The sequence below is a fragment of the Nycticebus coucang genome, chromosome 4 (genome assembly GCF_027406575.1).
Source record: "Nycticebus coucang isolate mNycCou1 chromosome 4, mNycCou1.pri, whole genome shotgun sequence".
NCBI lineage: Eukaryota > Metazoa > Chordata > Mammalia > Primates > Lorisidae > Nycticebus > Nycticebus coucang.
The window spans coordinates 133,697,283-133,718,995 of NC_069783.1; the positions used below are offsets into that span (position 1 = coordinate 133,697,283).

Below are 21,713 nucleotides of genomic sequence, written 5' to 3' on the forward strand. Positions count from 1 at the left end.
GAGGCCTTGGCATGGCCGCTGTGTGCCCAGCTTGGTGCTACACATCCTGGGGTGGCCACGGTGAAGGGGAAAAGCCCCCTCCCCGCCCCTGGACCCAAGTTTCAAGTCTAGTGCAAGCATTCCTATCTGTGGGGCCCCAGGCAATGTCACATGTGGGTATGACAAGGAACATTTTCCTGGGGGAAATCCCAAAGCTTTCACCACATTTCCGAAGATGTCCATGGCCCATGACAAGCTCAGGATCCTTGGGCCTACACGGCTCTATGTTCCAGTACTGGGACTTTGGGCTGATCCCTGCACTTGAATATGCCCTTCATTCCGTGTCTGTGAAATGGAGATCACAATGACCATTCCATGGAGTATTCTAAAGATGAAGAGCTGCCTGTATTAGATAGAGTTCTCCTGTATCAGTCAGAAATAGAACCAACCAGCTCGGCGCCTATGGCTCAAGCGGCTGAGGCGCCAGCCAGATACACCTGAGCTGGTGGGTTTGAATCCAGCCCGGGCCTGCCAAAGAACAATGACTGCTGCAACCGAAAAAACATAGCTGGGTGTTGTGGCGGATGCCTGTAGTCCCAGCTACTTGGGAGATGGAGGCAGGAGAATCACTTGAGCCCAGGAGTTGGAGGCTCCTGTGAGCTGTGAGGCCACAGCTCTCTACCCAGGGTGACAGCTTCAGGCTTTGTCTCAAAAAAAAAAAAAAAAAGAAATAGAACCAACCAATTAGAAATATAGATGCAGAGAGAGAGAAATGGTGGAGAATGAGGGAGAGATAGAGTATTTTTTTTTCTTTTATTCGAGACAGAGTATTTTTAAGGAACTGGTCCATGTAATTATGGAGACTGGTGAGTTCAAAATCTGCTGGGCTGTCCACTCAGAGAAGGAGACCTAGGGAAGAACTTCAGTTCAAGTCCAAAGGCCATTTCAGGAGAGGTCAGTCTTTGTTCCGTCAAGACCTTTGGTTGATTGCATGAAGCCTACCCACAACACAGGGAGAAATCTACTTTATTCAGAGCCCACCCATATGAATATCAATCTCTTCCAAAAACCACCTACAGAGACACCCTTTTCACAGGATGGCACCGAAGCTGAAGAGGGAAGTTCCTGCCCTTCCCAAAGCTGAAGCCAAAGCGAGGGCTATGGAAGGCCAAGAAGACCGTGCTGAGAAGCAACCACAGCCACCAAAAAAAATAAGATCTGCACATCGCAGACCTTCTGGCAGCTGAAAACACTGAGGCTCCGGAGGCAGCCTAGATGTCCTCAGAAGAGCTCCCCAGGAGAAACAAGGTTGACCACTAGGCCACCTTCAAGTTCCCCTGACCACCGAGCCTGCCGTGAAGAAAACAGAAGACAACATTCCTTGTGGGTGTCAAGGCCAACAGCACCAGATCAAACAGGCCGTGAGGAAGCTCTGTGACATTGACATGGCCAAGGTCAACAGCCTGATCAGACCTGAAGGCGAGAAGAAGGCCTATGCTCAACTGGTTCCTAATTACAACGCTTTGGATGTTTTGAATAAAATTGGGATCATCTTCTAAACCAAGTCCGATTGGCTAATTCTAAATATATAAACTTTCCCTGTAAAAAAAAAAAAAAAAAAATCTCCACAGAAATATCCAAAATAATGTTTGACCAAGTTCCTGAGCACCATGGCCACATCAGGTTGACACATGCGATCAACCACTGCACTAGCTACAAATAAGGTTTCAGTGGTCAGCACCCTCATGTCCAGTGAAACCTCAAGATCTCAGGGCTTTGAAGAATATTTTGAAGTGTCTGAAGTAGCAGAGATCACCCCCAGAGAGGCTCTCAGGAGCCTTGTGGCAGGTCCAGTGACCCTGAGCACCCAGAAGTTTCTAGAACATTCGCTTTTGGAACCTGGGGAGGATGGGCCTGAGCTGGCTCTGAAGATGGCCTGGGAGAGAGGAGTCCTCAGTGGCCACAGGTGGAATCTCTAGGGTCTGTGGGATGGAGTGTGGGCAGACAACTGGCCAGCAGGAGGCCAGGGTGTGGGGGAACTCAGACACAGAAGCAGGACAGAAGGGACTGGACAGTAACAGGCCTCTCTGCTCCAAGAGGGGCCCAAGCAGGGACCCTGAGTGGGGGTCCACTGGGCGAGACAGCTGGACCCAGACCTCTCTGTCTGGGACTGAATTCACACCTCACACATCTCAGAACAGGAGAAGTTGGGGGTGGGCCTTGGTGACCACAGCTGCAGCTGCACCAGCTGAGGAGGCCCAGCCCAGCCCAGCCTTTGAAAGCCCCCAGGATCCAGCCAGACCTGGATTTCCGACCACAGGAGGATGTGGTCTGTACTGCATCTGCTTGGAGGCCATGGCAGGGGCAGGGCTGGAGAATGGGGAGGGCAGAAAGGGAGCAGCTTGGGATACAGTGTTTAGAGACAACCAACTTCTCCCTGAAACCTGGAGCTGTCCCTTAGGGAGAACCACGGTTTCTGTGTCCTGGACAGTGGGTGGTTGTCATACCCACGGGAGGAGGTGGGGAGGAAGCAGCTTCAGCCTGAATCCCCAGGTTGGACCCTGCTCCAGCCCCAAGATTCAAGGGGGGGTGGGGAGGTTCCAGGTCAGAGTCAGGAGTAGGTCAAGCTGCCAGGGCTTCCTCCGTATACCGGGCATGATGTTTGTAGGGCAGCCCTCCCCCTTACTGTGCCATGCCTTGACCATCTCCCTGAGGACGGCAAGGTCTCTGGGATACAGCACCTGGCCCTCGGGGGACTCCCAGTGTCTGTGGGACCCTCGGATCCAAGCAGCCACATCAGGCCTTGGAATCTGACCTCAATCAATGGGAATTCCTGATCTCTGTAGGATAAGGCCAAGTCTGTCTGTTACCAGGCAGATATCTGGGGTGGCCTGACTCCTGGAGGGGCCTGTGGTATCTCTGAACTCTATGTGGTAGATCCTGGGGAGAGCCTCACAGAGATAACCAAGCTGCTGGACAGCACTGCCCTGGGGACACTGCCTGGGCGTGGACCGGGACACAGAAAACCTAAATGGTGGTTCCAAATGTGAACAGCAGATCAACCAACTGGGAAACGAAAGAGTCAATTTGACAACAAGCTTTGACTCAGACCCACAGCTGGGCCAGTGTGTTCCACGACAGCATGTTTCAAAAGATTTTCCACCAAAACTCCCAAGAAGAAATAAATTTTCCATTCTTATCCAGAGCAGACCTAGTTATTTAGACATCCTGTTCGCGGATGCTGTCCAGATGGAGTCTGCCCTGGGCTACCTCACTTTTGCAAAATGTTCATTGCTCTGCTCTTAATTGATCTCACACCCTCTGTGAGCTGCAAAGCAAGATTCAGAAAGTGGTCGCTGGAGCACAGTTTCATCTGAGCTGCATTTATGTCCTGGTCATTAGTGGTTCTTCCCAGGCCATGCCAGCAGGGCCAGCCAGTAATGACAGTCACATCAGCCCCGTGCGCTGTGCCTACAGCACTTCTCAGATTAAAAAGTGCCTTCAGGTGGGCGGCGCCTGTGGCTCAGTGAGTAGGGCACCGGCCCCATATGCCAAGGGTGGCGGGTTCAAATCCAGCCCCGGCCAAACTGCAACAGAAAAATAGCCGGGCGTTGTGGCGGGCGCCTGTAGTCCCAGCTGCTCGGGAGGCTGAGGCAAGAGAATCGCGTAAGCCCAAGAGTTAGAGGTTGCTGTGAGCTGTGTGAGGTCATGGCACTCTACCGAGGGCGGTACAGTGAGACTCTGTCTCTACAAAAAATAAATAAATAAATAGTGCCTTCAAAGGACAATTAGCGTATGATCCCACTGATACAGTACCTGGGACAGTCAACTACATAGAGACAGGATGTAAAATTGGAAATGCCAGGAGCTGAGGAGAGAGGTTTGGGAGTTAATCTTTTTTTTTTTTTGAGACAGAATCTCACTATGTCATCCTGGATAGAGTGCTGTGGTGTCACAGCTCACAGCAACCTCAAACTCTTGGGCTTAAGCGATTCTCTTGCCTCAGCCTCCCAAGTAGCTGGGACTACAGGCGCCCGCCATAATGCCTTGGCTATTTTTTGGTTGTAGTTGTCATTGTTGTTTGGCAGGCCCGGGCTGGATTCAAACCTGCCAGCTCCAGTGTATGTGGCTGGCGCCCTAGCTGCTGAGTGACAGGCACCAAGCCTATGAGTTACTTTTTAATGCAGAGTTGCAGTTTTACAAGGTGAAAAAGTTCTAGAGAGAGATGGTGGTGATTACACAATACTGTGAATGCACTGGACACCCTAAACTACCCTGTTTCCCCGAAACAGGTAAAATAAGACAGTGTCTTATTTTTAAGGTGTGCTCCCAAAGATGTGCTAGGTCTTATTTTCAGGGGACGTCTTATCTTTCCTGTAAGTAGGTCTTATTTTTGGAGGATGTCTTAATTTCGGGGAAACAGGGTATATAGTTAAAAATGATCAAGATGCAGCACCAGCCACATACACCAAGGCTAGCGGGTTCGAACCCAGCCTGGGCAAGCTAAACAACAATGACAGCTGCAACAAAAAATAGCTGGGCATTGTGGGGGGCACCTGTAGTCCCAGCTACTTGGGAGGCTGAGGCAAGAGAATCGCTTAAGCCCAAGAGTTGGAGGTTGCTGTGAGCTATGACACCATGGTACTCTACCCAGGGTGACATAGTGAGACTCTGTCTCAAAAAAAAAAAAAAAAAAACAATCAAGATGGTAGATTTAATATCACGAATATTTTACCACATTTTTTTAAAAAGCTAAAGCAAAACCCCCCAAAAGCCACTATCACACCAATTATCTCTCAACACCGACCTCATTGTGGTCCTGGGAACCAGCCCCACTGCGAGCCTCCCCTGGGGAGGAGGACAGGAATCTGGAAACTCTCAGGACCTGAGGCATCACGGTGCCAGGGAAGAGCCAGGCCCCTGCCAACCCATGCTGAGGCTGAATTCATCCTAGCCAGCTGCTGCCCACCTACAACAACACTGGGGGCCTGGGAGGAGGGCAGGTGGCAGGACTCCCAGGGAAGGAGAGGGCCCAGGGCCTGGCAGGAACCATGGCCTATTGCACCAGACTCAGCTCTAGCCATGGTGACTCCACACACTGCTCTTAAAAAAGTAGTTACCATCCTGGGCGGGTGAAATCTATAAGAAAGAGAGTCCTGGCAATTTACAGATACGGTGTGGAGCACAGTTGGAAATGGCTAAGAGCATAGATCTCAAATGTTCTCACTACAAAAAATAAGTATGTGCGGGGATGGATATGTTAATTAGTCAATTCAATCATGTCATAGCTCGTACATACAAGAAAAGAAAACATCACCTTGTACACGATAAACATATACAATTTTGTCCATTATATCTTTAGAAAGCCAGGGAACAGGGGGATCTATGCAGGTGTGTGTAGGTGTGCGTGTGCGTGTGTGTGGGGGGGTGTCTGTGTGTGTGTCCATGTGACGGAGGCCCACGAGGTGTTGAACATGGTTCATAACACACACCATTTTTATTATTGCATCATTCCTGGACTTGAATCTCTGGGGCTTTTTGCTAAACATAAACCTGTTTCCTCCCCTCTCACCAACTCCTCCTCTCAGGCTAGGTGGGAAAGCTCCAGCCGCAGCCCCAAGCTCCAGAACTTGGCGACTCCTGTTTGGCTGGACACTGGGCATCTCTCCGCAGCCCCAACAGCCCACAGGAGTTGCTCACAGACCCAGGGAGCCCTAGGGGAAGTGGAGACAATGGTGGGTCAGGTGTGCCTCCCCCAGGGCCCCAAGGGCAGAGCTAGGGAGGCATCAGTTGAGCCCTGGATCCAGACCACAGCAGAGCGGTTGGCAGATGGTTCCCATGAGAGAAACACCCCCACCCCAGGGTAACAGCCACGGGCCCTGGAACGGACTAGAGGCAGTGCAGGGCGAGGAGGGGGCCACATAGACTGGGACACACTGGGACGGCCACTGCCAGTGGAGGATCTGGGGTATCCTATTCCAGGGAGCCCACACCACAGTTGGGCCACAGGTGCCTTTGACCCTGAGGGCAGATGAGGCTCAGGACAGGACAGGTGGGCTGTGAAGCCCTCAGAGGACAAGGGCCTGGTCCCAGGCTTCGCTGGCCCCTGCTGCTGCTGGGCCTGGCCATGGGTGTCCCCGGCCTCCTGTCCTTGACAGCAGTACCTCAGAGAAGGGCCCCAGGCCCCGGAACCCGGACAGGAAGCGCCCAATCCAGCATACAGAGTCCACGGAGCAGGTGAGGGGCAAGAGATTCAGGAAGGACATGGGGTCCTGCGGTCAGAGCCAGGAATGGGCGACTGAGGGGAGACCAGCCAGGGGGTACCAAGGAAGGGTAACCCCAGAGGGGTCCTGGGCAGACACCGGCTTTATTTAAAGTGTTGATATTTTGGCTATCGTGGATTTGTTTGAATTAATTTTTATTTTTAATATCATATTAAAATACTATTTATCTTGATTCCTGAGTTTATGCTCCCCCACTGACTGCTGTACCAAGCCTGCACCCCAGTCTCCTCCCCGTAAATCCCCCGGGTAAGGCAGAGATGGAGGCAGAGTATCCTCATCCTCAGAGGTGTGGACGGCCGTGTGTACAGGATGCCCAGGCCTCCCCTTCCCCCTCCCTCCTCTCTGAGGATGTGCCACCTCTGCCCCTCACCCTCTCTGGACAGGGGCCACTCCCCAGGGCACCAGGTGGTGGGCTCTAGCTGATGATGGACGGGGTCTTCCTTGGGGTCCCCAGGTACTCAGATGCTTAGCTAAGGACCCTCAGCCAGGGTCGCCTCCTGGGATGGGTCCCCTGAGAGCCCAAGCCCACCCAAGGTGCAGGTGCCTCCAAGGGAAAGGCCTGAGGGTGTGGCCCTTCTTGCTGTGTGACCCCAGCCCTCTCCTTTCTGTGTGTGGTGGGGAGTCTCCAGACACAGCTCCGAGCATCTGGGTCCATTTATGACAGTCTGTGCCAACAGCCCATTGGTCCCAGGTACACTTTGTACCCCTTGGGCACTACTCATTTTGGAGGCAAACCTTCCCCTCAGGACCTGCTGTCACTCCATTTTACAGATGGGGGTGGAGGCCAGAGCGGTGAGGTGACCTGCCCAAGATCACACAGTTCCTGTGCACAGGACTGCCGCTCCCCCATGTCCAGCCCCAGGCGTGATGGCCTCATCCTCTGAGCTGTTGGAGCTAAGTCCACCTCTCAGGCCTCAGTTTCCCCTTTGGCAAAGTAAGGAGTTCTAATGGGTTGAGGGCCTTGGAAGTAGAAGGATGCATCTGGCAAAGTCCTCACAGGCAGCAGGAACAGGCTCCCAAAGGTCCACAGGGCTAGGCGAGTGGGCCCTGGAGCCACAGTGGTCTGAGAGGAGGCTGGACAGGTAGTCAGAGGCCTTCATCTGGGCCGTCCCAGAGGTCGTTCACAGGCAAGTGACAGGACCAGACTTGTATGGGTGGACAGGAGTGGAAATCCAGAGATAGAGACCCTCCAGGGAGGATGTCTCGGTGACCCTGAGTTTGACAGATATAGGACAAAGTGTAGAAGTGAGGGGGACAGGAGAGGGAGGAGTGAGGACCACCTGTGACTTTTTTTGGTGGACAGTTAAGAGGACACTGTGACGCTATCGGGGGGACTGTACTTTAAACAAAACGGTCCCAGAAAGGGGTGGTCTGCAGGGTGCAGGGAAAGGGGAGCGAGGGCCTGGGTTGGGCTCCGCAGGCTGTCTACTCCTCGAGAGCCTGAGTCAAGGCTGTCTGTCCTGTCGTGGGGACAGAGCCATGGCTCAGTAAAAGAGGAGGCGTCTCTTCCTCTGTGGACAGGATGCCTGAGCTGGTCCTGCAGATGGGAAGTGCTGGCTGGTGTCTTGGCGCCCGCAAAGGCGGCGGCGTGGAGAACAGGACAGTGAGGCCAGCAGAACAGGGGCTCCAGTTTCAGTCCTCGGTCCAGGAGATTCCTGGGGGAATCTGAGTAGGGGCCGTCCCAGCTAGATTACAGATTTGAGGAGGGAGAGCAGAAGTGGGGAGGGGGTGGAAGCTGAATTTAGGGACTCAGGAAGCAGGGAGGTGGGGCGCCTGTCACCAGGCTCATGCCCAGGGAAGCAGAGCTGTGCCACCAGCTGCCAAGATCCCCGTGACATGGGTAAGTGGAGGTGGAGAGACAATGTCGGAGGTCGAGCAGTGAGGAAAGCGTGCTCTCGCAGGGAGAATGAATTTCTGAAACATGTATGAACATTCATAAAAATGTGCATTCCATTTAATTAATTCCACTTCCAGAAATATAACTTGGGGAAATAATAAAAACTTCAGCTAAATATGATCGTGGGGAGAAAGTGGAAGCAACCTGTGTCCATAGGGGAAGGTAAAATAGATTATGGCACATCCATGGCAGGAAATATCCTATGTTTTTGACCACTGTAATTATAGCCATCCTACGGCTTGTGTTTTCACTTGCATTTTCCTAGTGACTAATGATGTTGAATATCTTTTCTTTTTGAGACAGAGTCTCACTATGTCACTCTTGGTAGAGTGCTGTGGTGTCACAGCTCACAGCAACCTCCAACTCTTGGGCTTACGCCATTCTCTTGTTTCAGCCTCCCAAATAGCTGGGACGACAGGCACCTGCCACAACACCCAGCTATTTTTTTGTTGTAGTTGTCATTGCTGTTTAGCGGGCCTGGACTGGTACTGGGTTTAGCAGCCACATACACTGGTTAAAAGCCTCAGTGTATGTGGCTGGCATCCTACCCACCAAACTACAGGCGCTGAGTCAATGTTGAATATCTTGTCATGTGCTTGTAGGCCATTTTTGTATCTTTTTTGGAGAAATATCTGTTCAAGTTTATTGCCAGTTTTTTTTGTTTTGTTTTGTTTGTGTGTTTGTTTGTTTTTTACCGAAACAGAGCCTCAAGCTGTCACCCTGGGTAGAGTGCTGTGGCATCAGAGCTTACAGCAACCTCCAACTCTTGGGTTCAAGTGATTCTCCTGCCTCTACCTCCCAAGTAGCTGGGACCACAGGTGCCCGCCACAACGCCTGGCTATTTTCTGGTTGCAGTCATCATTGTCGTTTGGCAGGCTCGGGTTGGATTCGAACCTGCCAGCTCAGGTGTAGGTGGCTGGCGCCTTAGCTGCTTGAGCCATAGGTGCCAAGCCTCGTTGCCAGTTTTTTAATTAGGTTGTCTTTTTGTTGTTGAAATACAAGACACCACACCCTGGTCACATATATGATTTGCAAATCATTTCTCTCATTTGTGAGTTGTATTTTAACTTTCTTAATAGTGCACTTTGATGCACAAAAGGTTTGTGTGGAGTCATTACTTTGAGTGGAGTCCAATTTATATTTTTTATTCTTTTTTTTTTTTTTTTTTTGCAGTTTTTGGCCGGGGCTGGGTTTGAACCCGCCACCTCCGGCATATGGGGCCGGCACCCTACTCCTTTGAGCCACAGCCGCCCTATTCTTTTATTGCTTGTACTTTTGGTGTCATATCTAAGAATCTGCTATCTAACCCAAGGTCATAAAAACTTACACCTATGTTTTTTCCTAAGAATTTTATGGTTTTAGCTCTTAGATCTTCGATCCATTTTGAGATAATTTTGAAAACAGTAGGAAAAAAAAAATGAAAACAGTAGGAGAGTGGGATCCAGCTTTCTTACTTGCTACGTGGATACCCAGGTTGTTTTAGCACCATTGTTAAAGGGATTTATTATGGCCCTCACTGACCTGTCACGGTGACTTTGTCAGAAAATCAACTGACAATGTCCCTACTGCCCAAAGTGATCTACAGTTTCAGCACCGATCCCATCAAATTCCAATGATATTTTTCACAGAAACGTAAAAAAACAAAAAGAAAAGAAATCCTAAAATTCATATGGAACCACAAAAAATTCCAAATAGCCAAAGCCATCTTGGTTAAAAGAAGAAAGCTGGAGGCCTCACACCACCTGACTTCAAAATATTCTACAAAGCTGTATGAGTAGTAGACAAAACAGACTCATAGGTCAGTAGAACAGAATAGAGATGGCCAGACACGGTGGCTCACGCCTGTAATCCCAGCACTCTGTGAGGCCGAGGTGGGTGGATATCCTGAGCTCACAAGTTCAAGACCAGCCTGAGCAAGACTAGGACCCCTGTCTCTAAAACTAGCCAGACATTGTGGCAGGCGCCTATTGTTCCAGCTACTCAGAAGGCTGAGGCAAGAGAGTCACTTCAGCCCAAGAGTTTGCGGTTGCTGTGAGCTATGACATCACAGCACTCTACTGGGGATATCAAAGTGAGACACTGTCTCCAAAAAACAAAACAAGTATGCAAAATTTCAGATAACAGGAACAAGTTCAAGATATCTATAGGTCAGCTCCAAGGTGGTGGACTAGAGCTCTCACCAGCCACTCTCGGGCATTCCAACATCCAAGCACAGAGACAAGAACAGTTAAGGAGAACGCCTGTGGCTCAGTGGGTAGGGCACCAGCCCCATATACCAAAGGTGGCAGGTTCAAATCTGGCCCCAGCCAAATTGCAACAAAAAAATAGCTGGGCATTGTGGCGGGCGCCTGTAGTCCCAGCTACTCGGGAGGCTGAGCCAGGAGAATCGCCTAAGTCCAGGAGTTGGAGGTTGCTGTGAGCTGTGATGCCACTCACTCTATCGAGAAAGTGAGACTCTGTCTCTACAAAAAAGAAAGAAAGAAAGAAAATTAAGGAGAAAGAGGAAGTGAAAGGAACTAGATCATATACATTTTCATCTACTGAATAGTAATAAAAATGGAAAGGAAAAACAAGACATCTATCGTACAAAATGCTGACTATAGTTAACATTGTAGTTTTGAAAGCTTCTCTAAGACAGTAGTTTTAAGTGTTCCCACTAAAAAAGAGTGAGAAAAAGAAAAGAAAATCAACTGACCATAGATGTAAGGGTTTTTTTTTCTGGACTCGATGTTCTATTCCATTGATCTATGTGGCTGCCCTTATGCCGGTAGCACACTGTCCTGGTTACTTTAGCTTTGAAGCAAATTTTGAAATTGGAAAGTGTGAGAATTTTAATTTTTATTTTTTACAGACTTTTGCTTCTTGGAGTTCTTAGCAATTCTCTCTCTCTATTTTTTTTTTTTTATTTTTTGTTTTTGAGACAGAGTCACACTTTGTCACCCTGAGTAGAATACTGTGGCATCATAACTCACGGCAAACTCAAACTCTTGGACTCAAGGGATCCTCTTGGCCTCAGACTTCTGAGTAGCTGGGACTGCAGGCACTTACCATCACATGTGGCTAGTTTTTCCTGTTTTTTGTAAAAATGGGGTCTTGCTCTTGCTCAGGCTGATCTTGAACTCCTGAACTCAGGCAATTGACCTGCCTTGGCCTCCCAGAGTACTAAGATTATAGGTGTGAGCCCCGGCGCCCAATCTAATTTTGCATACTTTTTCTTTTTGGAGACAGTGTCTCACTTTGATGCCCCCAGTAGAGTGCCGTAATGTTAGCTCACAGCAACCTCAAACTTTTGGACTCAAGTGACTCTCTTGCTTCAGCCTCCTGAGTCGCTGGCACTGCAGGTGCCTGCCACAATGTCTAGCTAGCTAATATGAATTTTAGAATCAGCTTTCCCATTTCTATATAAATGAGTGGGGTTTTGAGAAGAATTGCGTTGAACTGGTAGGTCACTTTGGGTAGAGTTGCCATCTCAGAATGTCTTTTCTTTTATGTAGGACTTTAATTTATTTGAATAACATTTTGCAGTTTTCAGTGTACAAGTCTTTCATCTCCTTGGTTAAATTTACTCCTTTTATTCCTTTCTGGATGCTACTGTAATGAACAATGAAATTGTTTTCTTAACTTCCTTTCTTACTACATTTTTCATTCCTAGTGTATAACAATATGATAGATTCTTGAACTGTGTGTTGATCTTATATCATGCAACTGCTGAATTCGGATATTTACTATAGTAAGTTTTTTGAAGATTTTTTAATTAGTTTCTGTATATAAGATCATGTCATCTGCAAATAGAGATAATTTTACTTCTCCTTTTCCAATCTGGATGACTTTGCTTTCTTGTTCTTTGCTAACTGCTCTGGCTGGAGCCTCCAGTACAATGTTGTGTAAAAGAGGCAAGAGTGGGCATTCTTGTCTTGTTCTTTTTTTTTTTTTTTTTTGAGAAAAAGTGTCACTATATGGCCCTTGGTGGAGTGTCGAGGCAGCTCACAGCAACCTCAAACTCTTGGGCTTAAGCGATTTTCCTGCCTCAGCCTCCAGAGCAGCTGGGACTACAGGTGCCCGCCACAACACCTGGCTATTTTCAGTTGCAGTTGTTTAGCAGGCCCGGGCTGGGCTCTAACCCACCATCCTCAGTGTATGTGGCCAGCGCCTTACCCACTGAGCTACAGGTGCCGAGCCTCTTGTCTTGTTCTTGATTTGGGGGAGAAAGTTTCTATCTTTCACCATTGAATATGGCAGTAGCTGTGGACTTTTCATATACGCCCTTTCTCACTTTAAGGAAGTTCCTTTCTATTCCTAGTTTGATGAGTGTTCTATCATAAAATTTTGTTGAATTTTGTCAAATCCTTTTTCTGTATCAATCGAGATGATCATGTGACTTTTTCCCTTCATCCCATTAATATGGTATATTATTTTGATTGATTTTCTTAAGTCAAACCATCCTTGCATTCCTGGCATAAGTCCCACTTGCTATATAATCCTTCCTGGGCTACCGGTTTTGGTTTGCTAATAGTTTGTTGATGATTTTTGCCTCTGTATTTGCAAGGAATATTATATTTTGTAGTTTTCTTGTGATGACCCCTGGGTTCAATATCAGAATAATGATGGCTCATACAATGAGTTAGAAAGTATTCCTTCCTTTTCTGTTTTTGTCTTTTTCTTTTTTAAGTTTGTGAAGGATTTGTGAAGAATTGGTGTAAATCTTCTTTAAATATTTGATGAATTCCCAGGTATGGTGGCTCAGGCCTATAATCCTAGCACTCTGGGAGGCTGAAGCAGGAAGATCACTTGAGCTCAGGAGTTCAAAACCAACCTGAGTAAGAGCAAGACTCCATTACTACTAAAAAAGAAAAAAAGAAAAATATTAGCTGGGCATTGTAGTGGTCACCTGTAGTCACAGCTACTTGGGAGGCCGAGGCAAGAGGCAAGAGGAACTCTTGACACCAAGAGTTTGAGGTTGCTGTGAGCTATGATGCCATGGCACTATACCCAGGGTGGTGGAGCGAGACTCTGTCTCAAATAAATAAATAAATATTTGATGAAATTGGTGAACCAATTTGGTGGAATTGGTGGAATCAGTGAAGCCATCTGGCCTTGTCTTTTCTTGTGGGAATTTGTCTGATTACTGACCCTATCTCTGTACTTGTTGTTGCTCTGTTAACATTTTCTACTTCTTTTTTTCGAGACAGAGTCTCACTTTGTTGCCCTCAGTAGAGTGTGTGGCTTCACAGCTCACAGCAACCTCAAACTCTAGGGCTTAAGCGATCCTCTTGCCTCAGCCTCCCAAGTAGCTGGGACTACAGGCGCCTGCCACAACACCAGGCTTTTTATTTTTAGAGACAAGGTCTTCCTCTAGCTAAGGGGGCTCTTGAATTCCTTTACACATAACATAACTACCACTAAGGTTAGTGGCATTAGGCAGTTTGTTTTCCCTATATTGCATATCTTTTTCACTTTCAATTTCTCTATTACTGCCTTTTTATTGGTTATTTTTAGTTTTATTCCATTTTCATTTTCTTTTCTTACTTTATTTTCTTAGTGGTTAGCTTGGGGATTTCAATTAACATCTTAAATTTATTTATAACAACTGCATTAGTTTGCTAGAGCTGCTATAACATGCTACAGACAGGGTGGCTTAGCCAACAGAAATAGGCTCATGCCTGTAATCCCAGCACTTTGGGAGGCTGAGGCAGGAAGATTGCTTGAGGCCAGGAGGAGTTCAAGACCAGCCTGGACACTATAGCCAGACCATGTCTCAACAAAAAAATAATTTAAAAATTAGCGGGTCCTGATGGTGTGTGCCTATAGTCCTAGCTACTTGGGAGGCTGAGTCAGGAGGATCACTTGAGCCAAGGAGTTTGAGGTTGCATTGAGCTATAATCATGCTACTGCTGCACTCCAGCCTGAGTTACAGAGCAAGACACTGGCTCTTAAATTTTTTTTTATTATATCACAATTCTGGAAACTAGAAGTCCAAGATCAAGGTATCCGTCCTTTCACTGTGTCTTCATATGTTCTTTCCTCTATGCCTGTATCCTGAGCTCGTCTTATCAGAGCACCAGTTACATTAGATTAACTTTAATGGCCTCATTTCAACTTAATTACCACTTTAAATACTCTATCTCCAAATTCGGAGGTACTGAGGGTTAAGACTTCAACATACAAATTTTGGGGAGACGCAATTCAGCCCATAACAATAAGCAAGTTTAAATTAGTGCCACCTTAGTTTCAATAGTATACTAACACTCTACTCCTATATATCTGTCCCTCCTCCTGTAGATTGTTACTTCACAACATCTTCACATTGAATGCCTATTAACATAGATTGTATAAATATTGTTTTGTGCATTTGTCTTTTAAGTTTGGGGGATTTTCTCAGTCACCTGACAATGAATATTGTTTTATTTTTCCTTCCCAATTTGTACACTTTTCATAAGGGGATGAAAAGAGGATTTGCCTTGTTTCTGATCTTGGTGGGAAATTTTCTGGTTTCTCACCATTAGATATGATGTTAGTTGTAGTTTTTTCTTTTTCTTTTTTTTTTTTTTTTAGAGACAGAGTCTCACTTTGTCACCCTCAGTAGAGTGGCATCACTGCTCACAGCAACCTTCAGCTCTTGGGCTTAGGCGATTCTCTTGCCTCAGCTTCCTGAGTAGCTGGGACTACAGGCACCTGCCACAACTCCCATAGCAGTTTGGAAGTTTTTGTTGTTGTTGTAGTTTGGCCGGGGCCAGGTTTGAACCTGCCACCCTCAGTATATGGGGCCAGCGCACTACTCACTGAGCCACAGGCACCGCCCATTAGTTGTAGGTTTTTGTAGACATTCTTTATAAAGTTGAGGCAATTCTCCTCTATTCCTAGGTTTCTGAGAGTTTTTAATCATCCATGGGTGATGGGTTTTGTCAGATACATCTTCTGCATCAGTTGATGTGATCACATGGTTTCTCTTCTTTAGCCTCTGTTGGTGTGATGTATTACATTAGGTGATTTTCAAATATTGAACAAGCTTTGCATACCTGAGATAAATCCCAGTTGGTTGGAGGTGCCCACAGCTTGGTGGGTTGGGCACCAGCCACATACACCCAGGCTGGCGGGTTCAAACCTGGCCCAGGAGTTTGAGGTTGCTGTGAGCTGAGATGCCATGGCACTCTACCCAGGTTAACACAGTGAGACTCTGTCTTAAAAAAAAAAAAAATCCCACTTGGTTGCAGTATATAATTATTTTTATACAATGTTAGATTCAATTTGCTAATATTTTCTTGAGTATTTTTGCATCTATGCTCATGAAAGATATTGTTCTGTAGTTTTCTTATAACATATTGTCTGGTTTGGGTATAAGGGTAATGCTGGCCTCATAGAATGAGTTAAAAAACATTCCTTCTGATTCTATCTTCTGAAAGAGATTGTCAAGAATTGGTGTAATTTCTTCTTTAAATGTTTGGTAGAATTCACCAGTGGACCCGTCCGGGCCTGGTGCTTTTTGTTTTAGAAGGTTTGTTAAGTATCAATTCAATTTCTTTAATATATAGGCCTATTAAGATTGTACATTATTTCAGTCTGTTTTGTTGCCTTTGACTTTAATATTAACTTTATGCATTTATTTCAGTCTAACACTTCCCCTGTTTTATGGGGTCTTGTGTCATATTTAAGGTCTTTTCTACATCAGTAATATACAAATGGTTTTTCTATATTTTCTGTCACTATCTGCTAGTATTTTTTTCTCTGTTTACGTATTCAACCCACTGTAATTTTATTTTTGTGTAGGATATTAGCTAGAAATCTAATTTTTTTCCTTTCTAAAAGTAATAACCATCTGTTACAATGCCATTAAGCAATCTGATCTTTCTTCTCTTACCATATGTAAATTTGCGATTTTTCTATTCTATTTGGTTCCTTAAGTTATTTATTTATTGTATTGGTACCACAGTTGTTTAATTTGTCTAATTCTAGAGTACGGATTGACATCTGATAGGGAAAACACTTCCTCGTCCTTTTTCTTTTAAAATGAACTTTAAATCAGTTCATTAAATTTTTTAAAAATTAGAATCATGATTGTAAGTAAATCACATTTATTGGCTGATTTCAGAAATCATTGACATCTTTACAATATTTGGCCTTTTCCATCTGGGAGCAGGGTTTGTCTGTCTTTATGCGTATTTTATTAAATTTGCATAGTTTCATTCCTGTGGGTTTTGCTTATTTCTTTTTAAGGTATTATTTTTTTTCCTTGTTCTATTGCTACTGAGAATGTGATTTACTCCCATTGCATATTCTAATTGGCTATTGATGAGAAGTTATCTATTTTAAAATATTGATCTCATTTCTTTTAGTAGTTTGTCAATCTATTCTCTTTATTTCTAACGTTTATACCACTAGTATTTTTCTTATTTTATTGCATTGCTTAGAACTTCCAGAATAATATGAATAATAGAAATGCAGGCTCGGCACCTGTAGCTCAAGCAGCTAAGGCTCCAGCCACATACACCAGAGTTGGTGGGTTCAAATCCAGCCCGGGGCTGCTAAACAACAATGACAACTACGAGGGACGGAGGGAGGGGGTGGGGCCTTGGTGTGTGTCACACTTTATGGGGGCAAGACATGATTGCAAGAGGGACTTTACCTAACAATTGCAATCAGTGTAACCTGGCTTATTGTACCCTCAATGAATCCCCAACAATAAAAAAAAAACAAAAAACAATACAATCATTTAACTTGCAAAAAAAAAAAAAAACAACAATGACAACTACAACCAAAAAATGTAGTTTTGTGGTGGGCACCTGTAGTCCCAGCTACTTGGGAAGCTGTGGCAAGAGAATCGCTTACACCCAGGAGATGGAGGTTGCTGTGAGTTGTGACTCCATGGCACTCTACCCAGGATGACAACTTGAGACTCTGTCTCAAAAAAAAATAAATAAATAAAAGAAAGAAAGAAAAAAGAAATGCAAAGCATGCCCTGCCTTGTTTTCAGAACTTAATGAGAACTTATGTAGTATTTCACTGTTAAGAGTGATTTTTTGTGAGCAGCACCTGTGGCTCAAGGAGTAGGGTGCCAGCCCCAAATACTGGGGGTGGTGGGTTAAAGCCCAGCCCTGGTCAAAAACTGCAAAAAAAAAAAAAAAAAAAAGAGTGATTTTTGCTGTAGAATTCTGACAATATCTAATATCTTCTATCAAGTAAATATCTCTTCAACTCATAGATTATTAAGAACTGTCTTCATTGTTTTTCAGAAACAGATTTTGTTTTACTTTTAATAGGTCTTAATAGCCTGTGATTATTAATGACCTTTATAAGGTGGAGAGCCTTCATTGTGATGAGAAAAAGCTGACTGGGGGAAGGTGATCAGGCTCACTGAATGTTTGAATGTGATTCATTTGAGATTCCTGTCAGGCATCAGATTGGAGACAGTTGGCAGGTGACTCAGGTGGAGTTGAGGAGCTGTGTGGAGCTAGGATAGACCTGGGCAGTGCTGGGAGTCCACAGTGGGGGATGATGGCAGAAGAGAGGAGGGGCAAGGGAGGAAGAGAGTGGGTGGCCTCAGACACCAAGGGGAAGATAGTCACTGGAAAGAGGGGCTGACCTCATGTTGCATCTTGTAGAGACTTGAGGTACAACGGGAACTGGGGAGGGGCCTCAGATTTGACCATGAACAGGGCCTTGTTGGACTTGGCCTAAGACATTTCCAGGAGAGATGAAAGTGAGAGCTCAGGGGACCCCCCCACCACATCCCTAGAAGTCAAAACAGGGCTGGGTAGGATGGATGTACAAACAGATGGACAGATACATGGACTTATAAATGAACAGATGATAGAAAGATGGGCAGATGAATAGACAGAAGGATGGACAAACGGCTGCACAGACAATTGAATAAGTAGATGGAAAGAGTGACCTGAAAGATGAGAGAAGGCTTCATGAATTAGGTTTATAAGGTGAGGAGCATTCATTGTGATGAGAAAAAGCTGGTTGGGGGAAGGTGATCAGGCTCACTGAATGTTTGAATGTGATTCATTTCAGATTCCTGTCAGGCATGAATTATAAGCCTAATTCATCAGGTGGCGCTGATAGAAATGAAAGTGGACGAGTTTCCATGTGGGGGCATTTTTTTCTTTTTTGAGACAGAGTCTCACTCTGTTGCCCTGGGTAGAGTGCTGTGGCATCATCACAGCTCACAGCAACCTCAAACTCTTGGGCTCAAGTGATCCTCTTGCCTCAGCCTCTAAAGTAGCTGGGACGACAGGCACCTGCCACAGTGCCTAGCAATTTATTTTTTTATTTTTGGTAGAGATGGGGTCTGGCTCTTGCTCAGGCTGGTCTCAAACTCCTGAGCTCAAAGGATCCCCCCACCTCACCCTCCCAGGTGTGAGCCCCCACACCTGGTACAAGTGAGGACATCTTGAGTCAGACATGACTTGATGCCTTCTGTCCACGGAGGTAGCCAGACTGGCTGGAACATGGACACTTGTGGGAGAAGAAGACTCACAGACCCTTAAAATGAGGCCACGAGAGGTCAGGCAAATCCGAACCAGCCCAGGACTCCCTTCCACTCCCACACAGCCACCCTCAGGATGGGTCACTGGGGCATTTGCTGATCACCTGCTGTGCCCAATGTTGCCATCTGCACTGACAGCATCAGAGGATGGGAAACTCACTGGGGTGACTCCAAGGACAGGGGACAGGCATGGGAATGCCCCAGGGGGAGGGCCATGCACCTGCCCTGCGTCTGGTTGGAGCCCCGCCCCAGCCTGTGCCTATCACGCCCAGCAGGTCCCTGCTCCAGCCCAGCCCCAGGGGAACAGGCGCCAGATGCTGGCCCAGTGGATTTTGGTCGAAGCCTCAGTCACTGTGGCATGTCTTTGGCAGCGGTACCCACCTCACTGTTCTAGGTAAGTGGCTCTCGCTACCTTTCCCAACCTGTCCCACCCCTCTGCTGTCTCTGGAAAGTCTGTTTTCCTCTCTGGGGTCGCCTTTCCCTCTGCCCTCCCCAGCCTTAAGGACTGACCCCTCACCTTTCTCCATGGGTCTGGGGAGGTGAGTTGGTCTCAGGGTAATCTCAGGAAGGTACCCCAAACAGCAGCAGCCACCCTGGTCAGGTTCCAGCAATTGCCCACAGCCCAGTGCCAGGGCCCACCCGGCTGGGGGTGGCCAGGGATGGGCTCCTTCCCCTCCACGGGGCAGTTGTTGGAGTAGGCAGCAGAGGCCAGTTTTGATGAGGGCCACGGTGGCAGTGTTAGAGACAGTCCTCGAGTCCCCAGGGTCTGGGCCATCGATGCCTGTCCCAGAAAGGGAGGTTACCAGGGTCCAGGGACATGGGGGTGCAGGTCTCACCCTGGGGGAGACCAGTGGAGGATGCAGAGAGGGTGCTGGGTCTAGGCTACAGCTCTCTGGCCTCTGCTGGGCCTTGAGGACATGTGGGCACAGAGGAACTGGTCAGCCTGAGGGAGGTGACTAGAGTCCAGCCCTCCTAGGACAGGCAGCAGAAAGGAGTGCGTCCCTTGGGGCAAAGGCTCCTCTGTCCCTGGAGCCCTTCACCCCTGGGCCCAGAGTCTCACCTGCCCATAATCGGCCTCCCTTCCTCAAAGAGCATCTTAGAGTCAGAAGATGAATGGGGAGTAAATGTGGGTTCAGAGAACCCCATGGCTTCCACTAAAGTCAGGAGTTATCAGAGGTGCTAGGGTGGGGGTTGGGGTAGCAGCCATGTCCTGGAGTCTAGGGGAGCCCCCTGAGAACACAGCCAACACAAGGGGTCCTATGGTCGGGCTGGTGGGGTGGGGAGAGGGCAGAGCCTCAGAAGAGTGCCCAGGAAAGCTGAGTGGGCCAGGCTGAGACACAGCCTGGTGCCCCAGCAGGAGGCTCCAGGGCCCACCAGGTGCTGTGTGCAGCCTTGGAGCCTCCCCACACAAAGTCAGGGCCATCCTGTGGGCTGAGCAGGGAACCCCTAAATCACAGAAGAGGCTCCAGGCGCTGGAAGGATGACGCGGCACCTGGGGCTGGTGCTGAGGGATCCAGAGGTCAGGGCCAGATTCCAAACTCAGACTCCAGAAACCAAGGAGGAGCAAGCACAGGCTTCCCAGGTGACCCGGCCCGCAGGTCAGTCGACAGGGATACCTGGAGGAGGGGGTGAGAATGAAAAAGGGACAAGGGGCGTGAAGAATGGAGACAAGACAGGAGTCTGATCAAGTCTCGTTTATTGCAAAGTTCTTCCAGGGTATATAAGGGTAGGTGAAGGAGGAGGTTTACGTCACCAGGTATCCAAGCAACCTGGCCTTGGTATAGATAAGTTCCTGGCCTTGGTGGAGATTAAGTTCCAACAGCAAGCTTCAAAGTTTCACTCACGTGATTTATGAGAAGAAGCCTGGCGTTAGCAGGGAAATATAAACTTAGGCCTAGCATTTGCAGGGAAATAGAAACTTAAGTCTGTTAGTACTGGAAATAGCACTTGGCCTACAAAATAGATGCTGTGGTGTCAGCCTTCCACACCCAGGGGCAGGGGGAAACTGAGGCTGCAGAGGGGCATAGCTGGGCAGGTCACCTGGGAACGGTGATGTGTTAATGGCTTCTAGGAGGGTGCAGGGCTGTCTGCTCTCTGGGAGCTCCTGCAGGGAAAAGGGAAAGACAGGGGAGGAAGGGAGAGTCCTGGGTGGACCAGATGGCCCCACTCAGCAGCCACAGACTTCAGATGGGGTGGGGCCCAACACCCAGACTCTCCCTCAGTCATCTAACTGGTCCACTGTCCACACAGGTCAGCCCAAAGCTGCCCCTTCAGTCACTCTGTTCCTGCCCTTCCCTGAGGAGTTCCAAGACAAGGCCATACTGGTGTGTCTGATAACTGACTTTCGTCCAGGCTCCATCTCTGTGACCTGGAAGGCAGATGGCAGCCCCATCACCCAGGGCGTGGAGACCACCCAGCCCCTGAAACAGAGCAACGGCAAGTACACAGCCAGCAGCTACCTGAGCCTGGCAGCTGACCAGTGGAGAGGTCACAGCAGGTACAGCTGCCAGGTCACTCACGAGGGCAAGACCGAGGAGAAGACAGTGGCCCCCGCAGAATGTGCTTAGGGCCCCAGCCCCCATCCCAGCCCTGGGGGCCTGGAGCTGCAGGATCCCAGGGGGCCCTTTCTCACCCTGAAATCCTTTTCCCTAAGTCTCTTCTGTCCCCCTAAGCCACCAGGCTGGCATCATCTCAAACCAGGAGGCTCTTTCACCCTCCCCAATTCTACTTCTCCTCAATAAAGACCTAATCATGTCACGTCCAGTGTCACTAATGTGCCTCTAGTGTCCAGTCATGTCTCTGGGCTGAAGGGTTGCTGCTCAGGGGCAGGGGTAATTCCCAGTGAGACCCCATGTCCCTGTTGTTCCACCCGTGCAACCCACTCATGGGGTGGGCTGCCTGTGCTGGTGGGAACCATGATCCAGAAAAGTAAGTTGTCCCTCAGAGCAGCCCCTGGGGTGCTGTCCTTACCTACCTGGCAAGGGAGTGACAGGGGGAGGAATCAGGAGAAATGACTGGGGTTCCAGGAGCACGGCTGTGGGAGGCAGAAATGAGGAGGAAGGAGATG

The 21,713-nt window shown here is 47.9% G+C and overlaps 1 gene segment (V, D, J or C); it reads left to right on the forward strand.

The window, feature by feature from the left end:
- The first annotated feature begins 20,111 nt into the window (after positions 1–20,111).
- Positions 20,112–21,394, forward strand: LOC128584731 (immunoglobulin lambda constant 6-like). The segment is given in 2 exon segments: positions 20,112–20,274; positions 20,897–21,394. Coding segments are annotated over 2 exon segments (465 nt in total).
- The last annotated feature ends 319 nt before the right edge of the window (positions 21,395–21,713 follow it).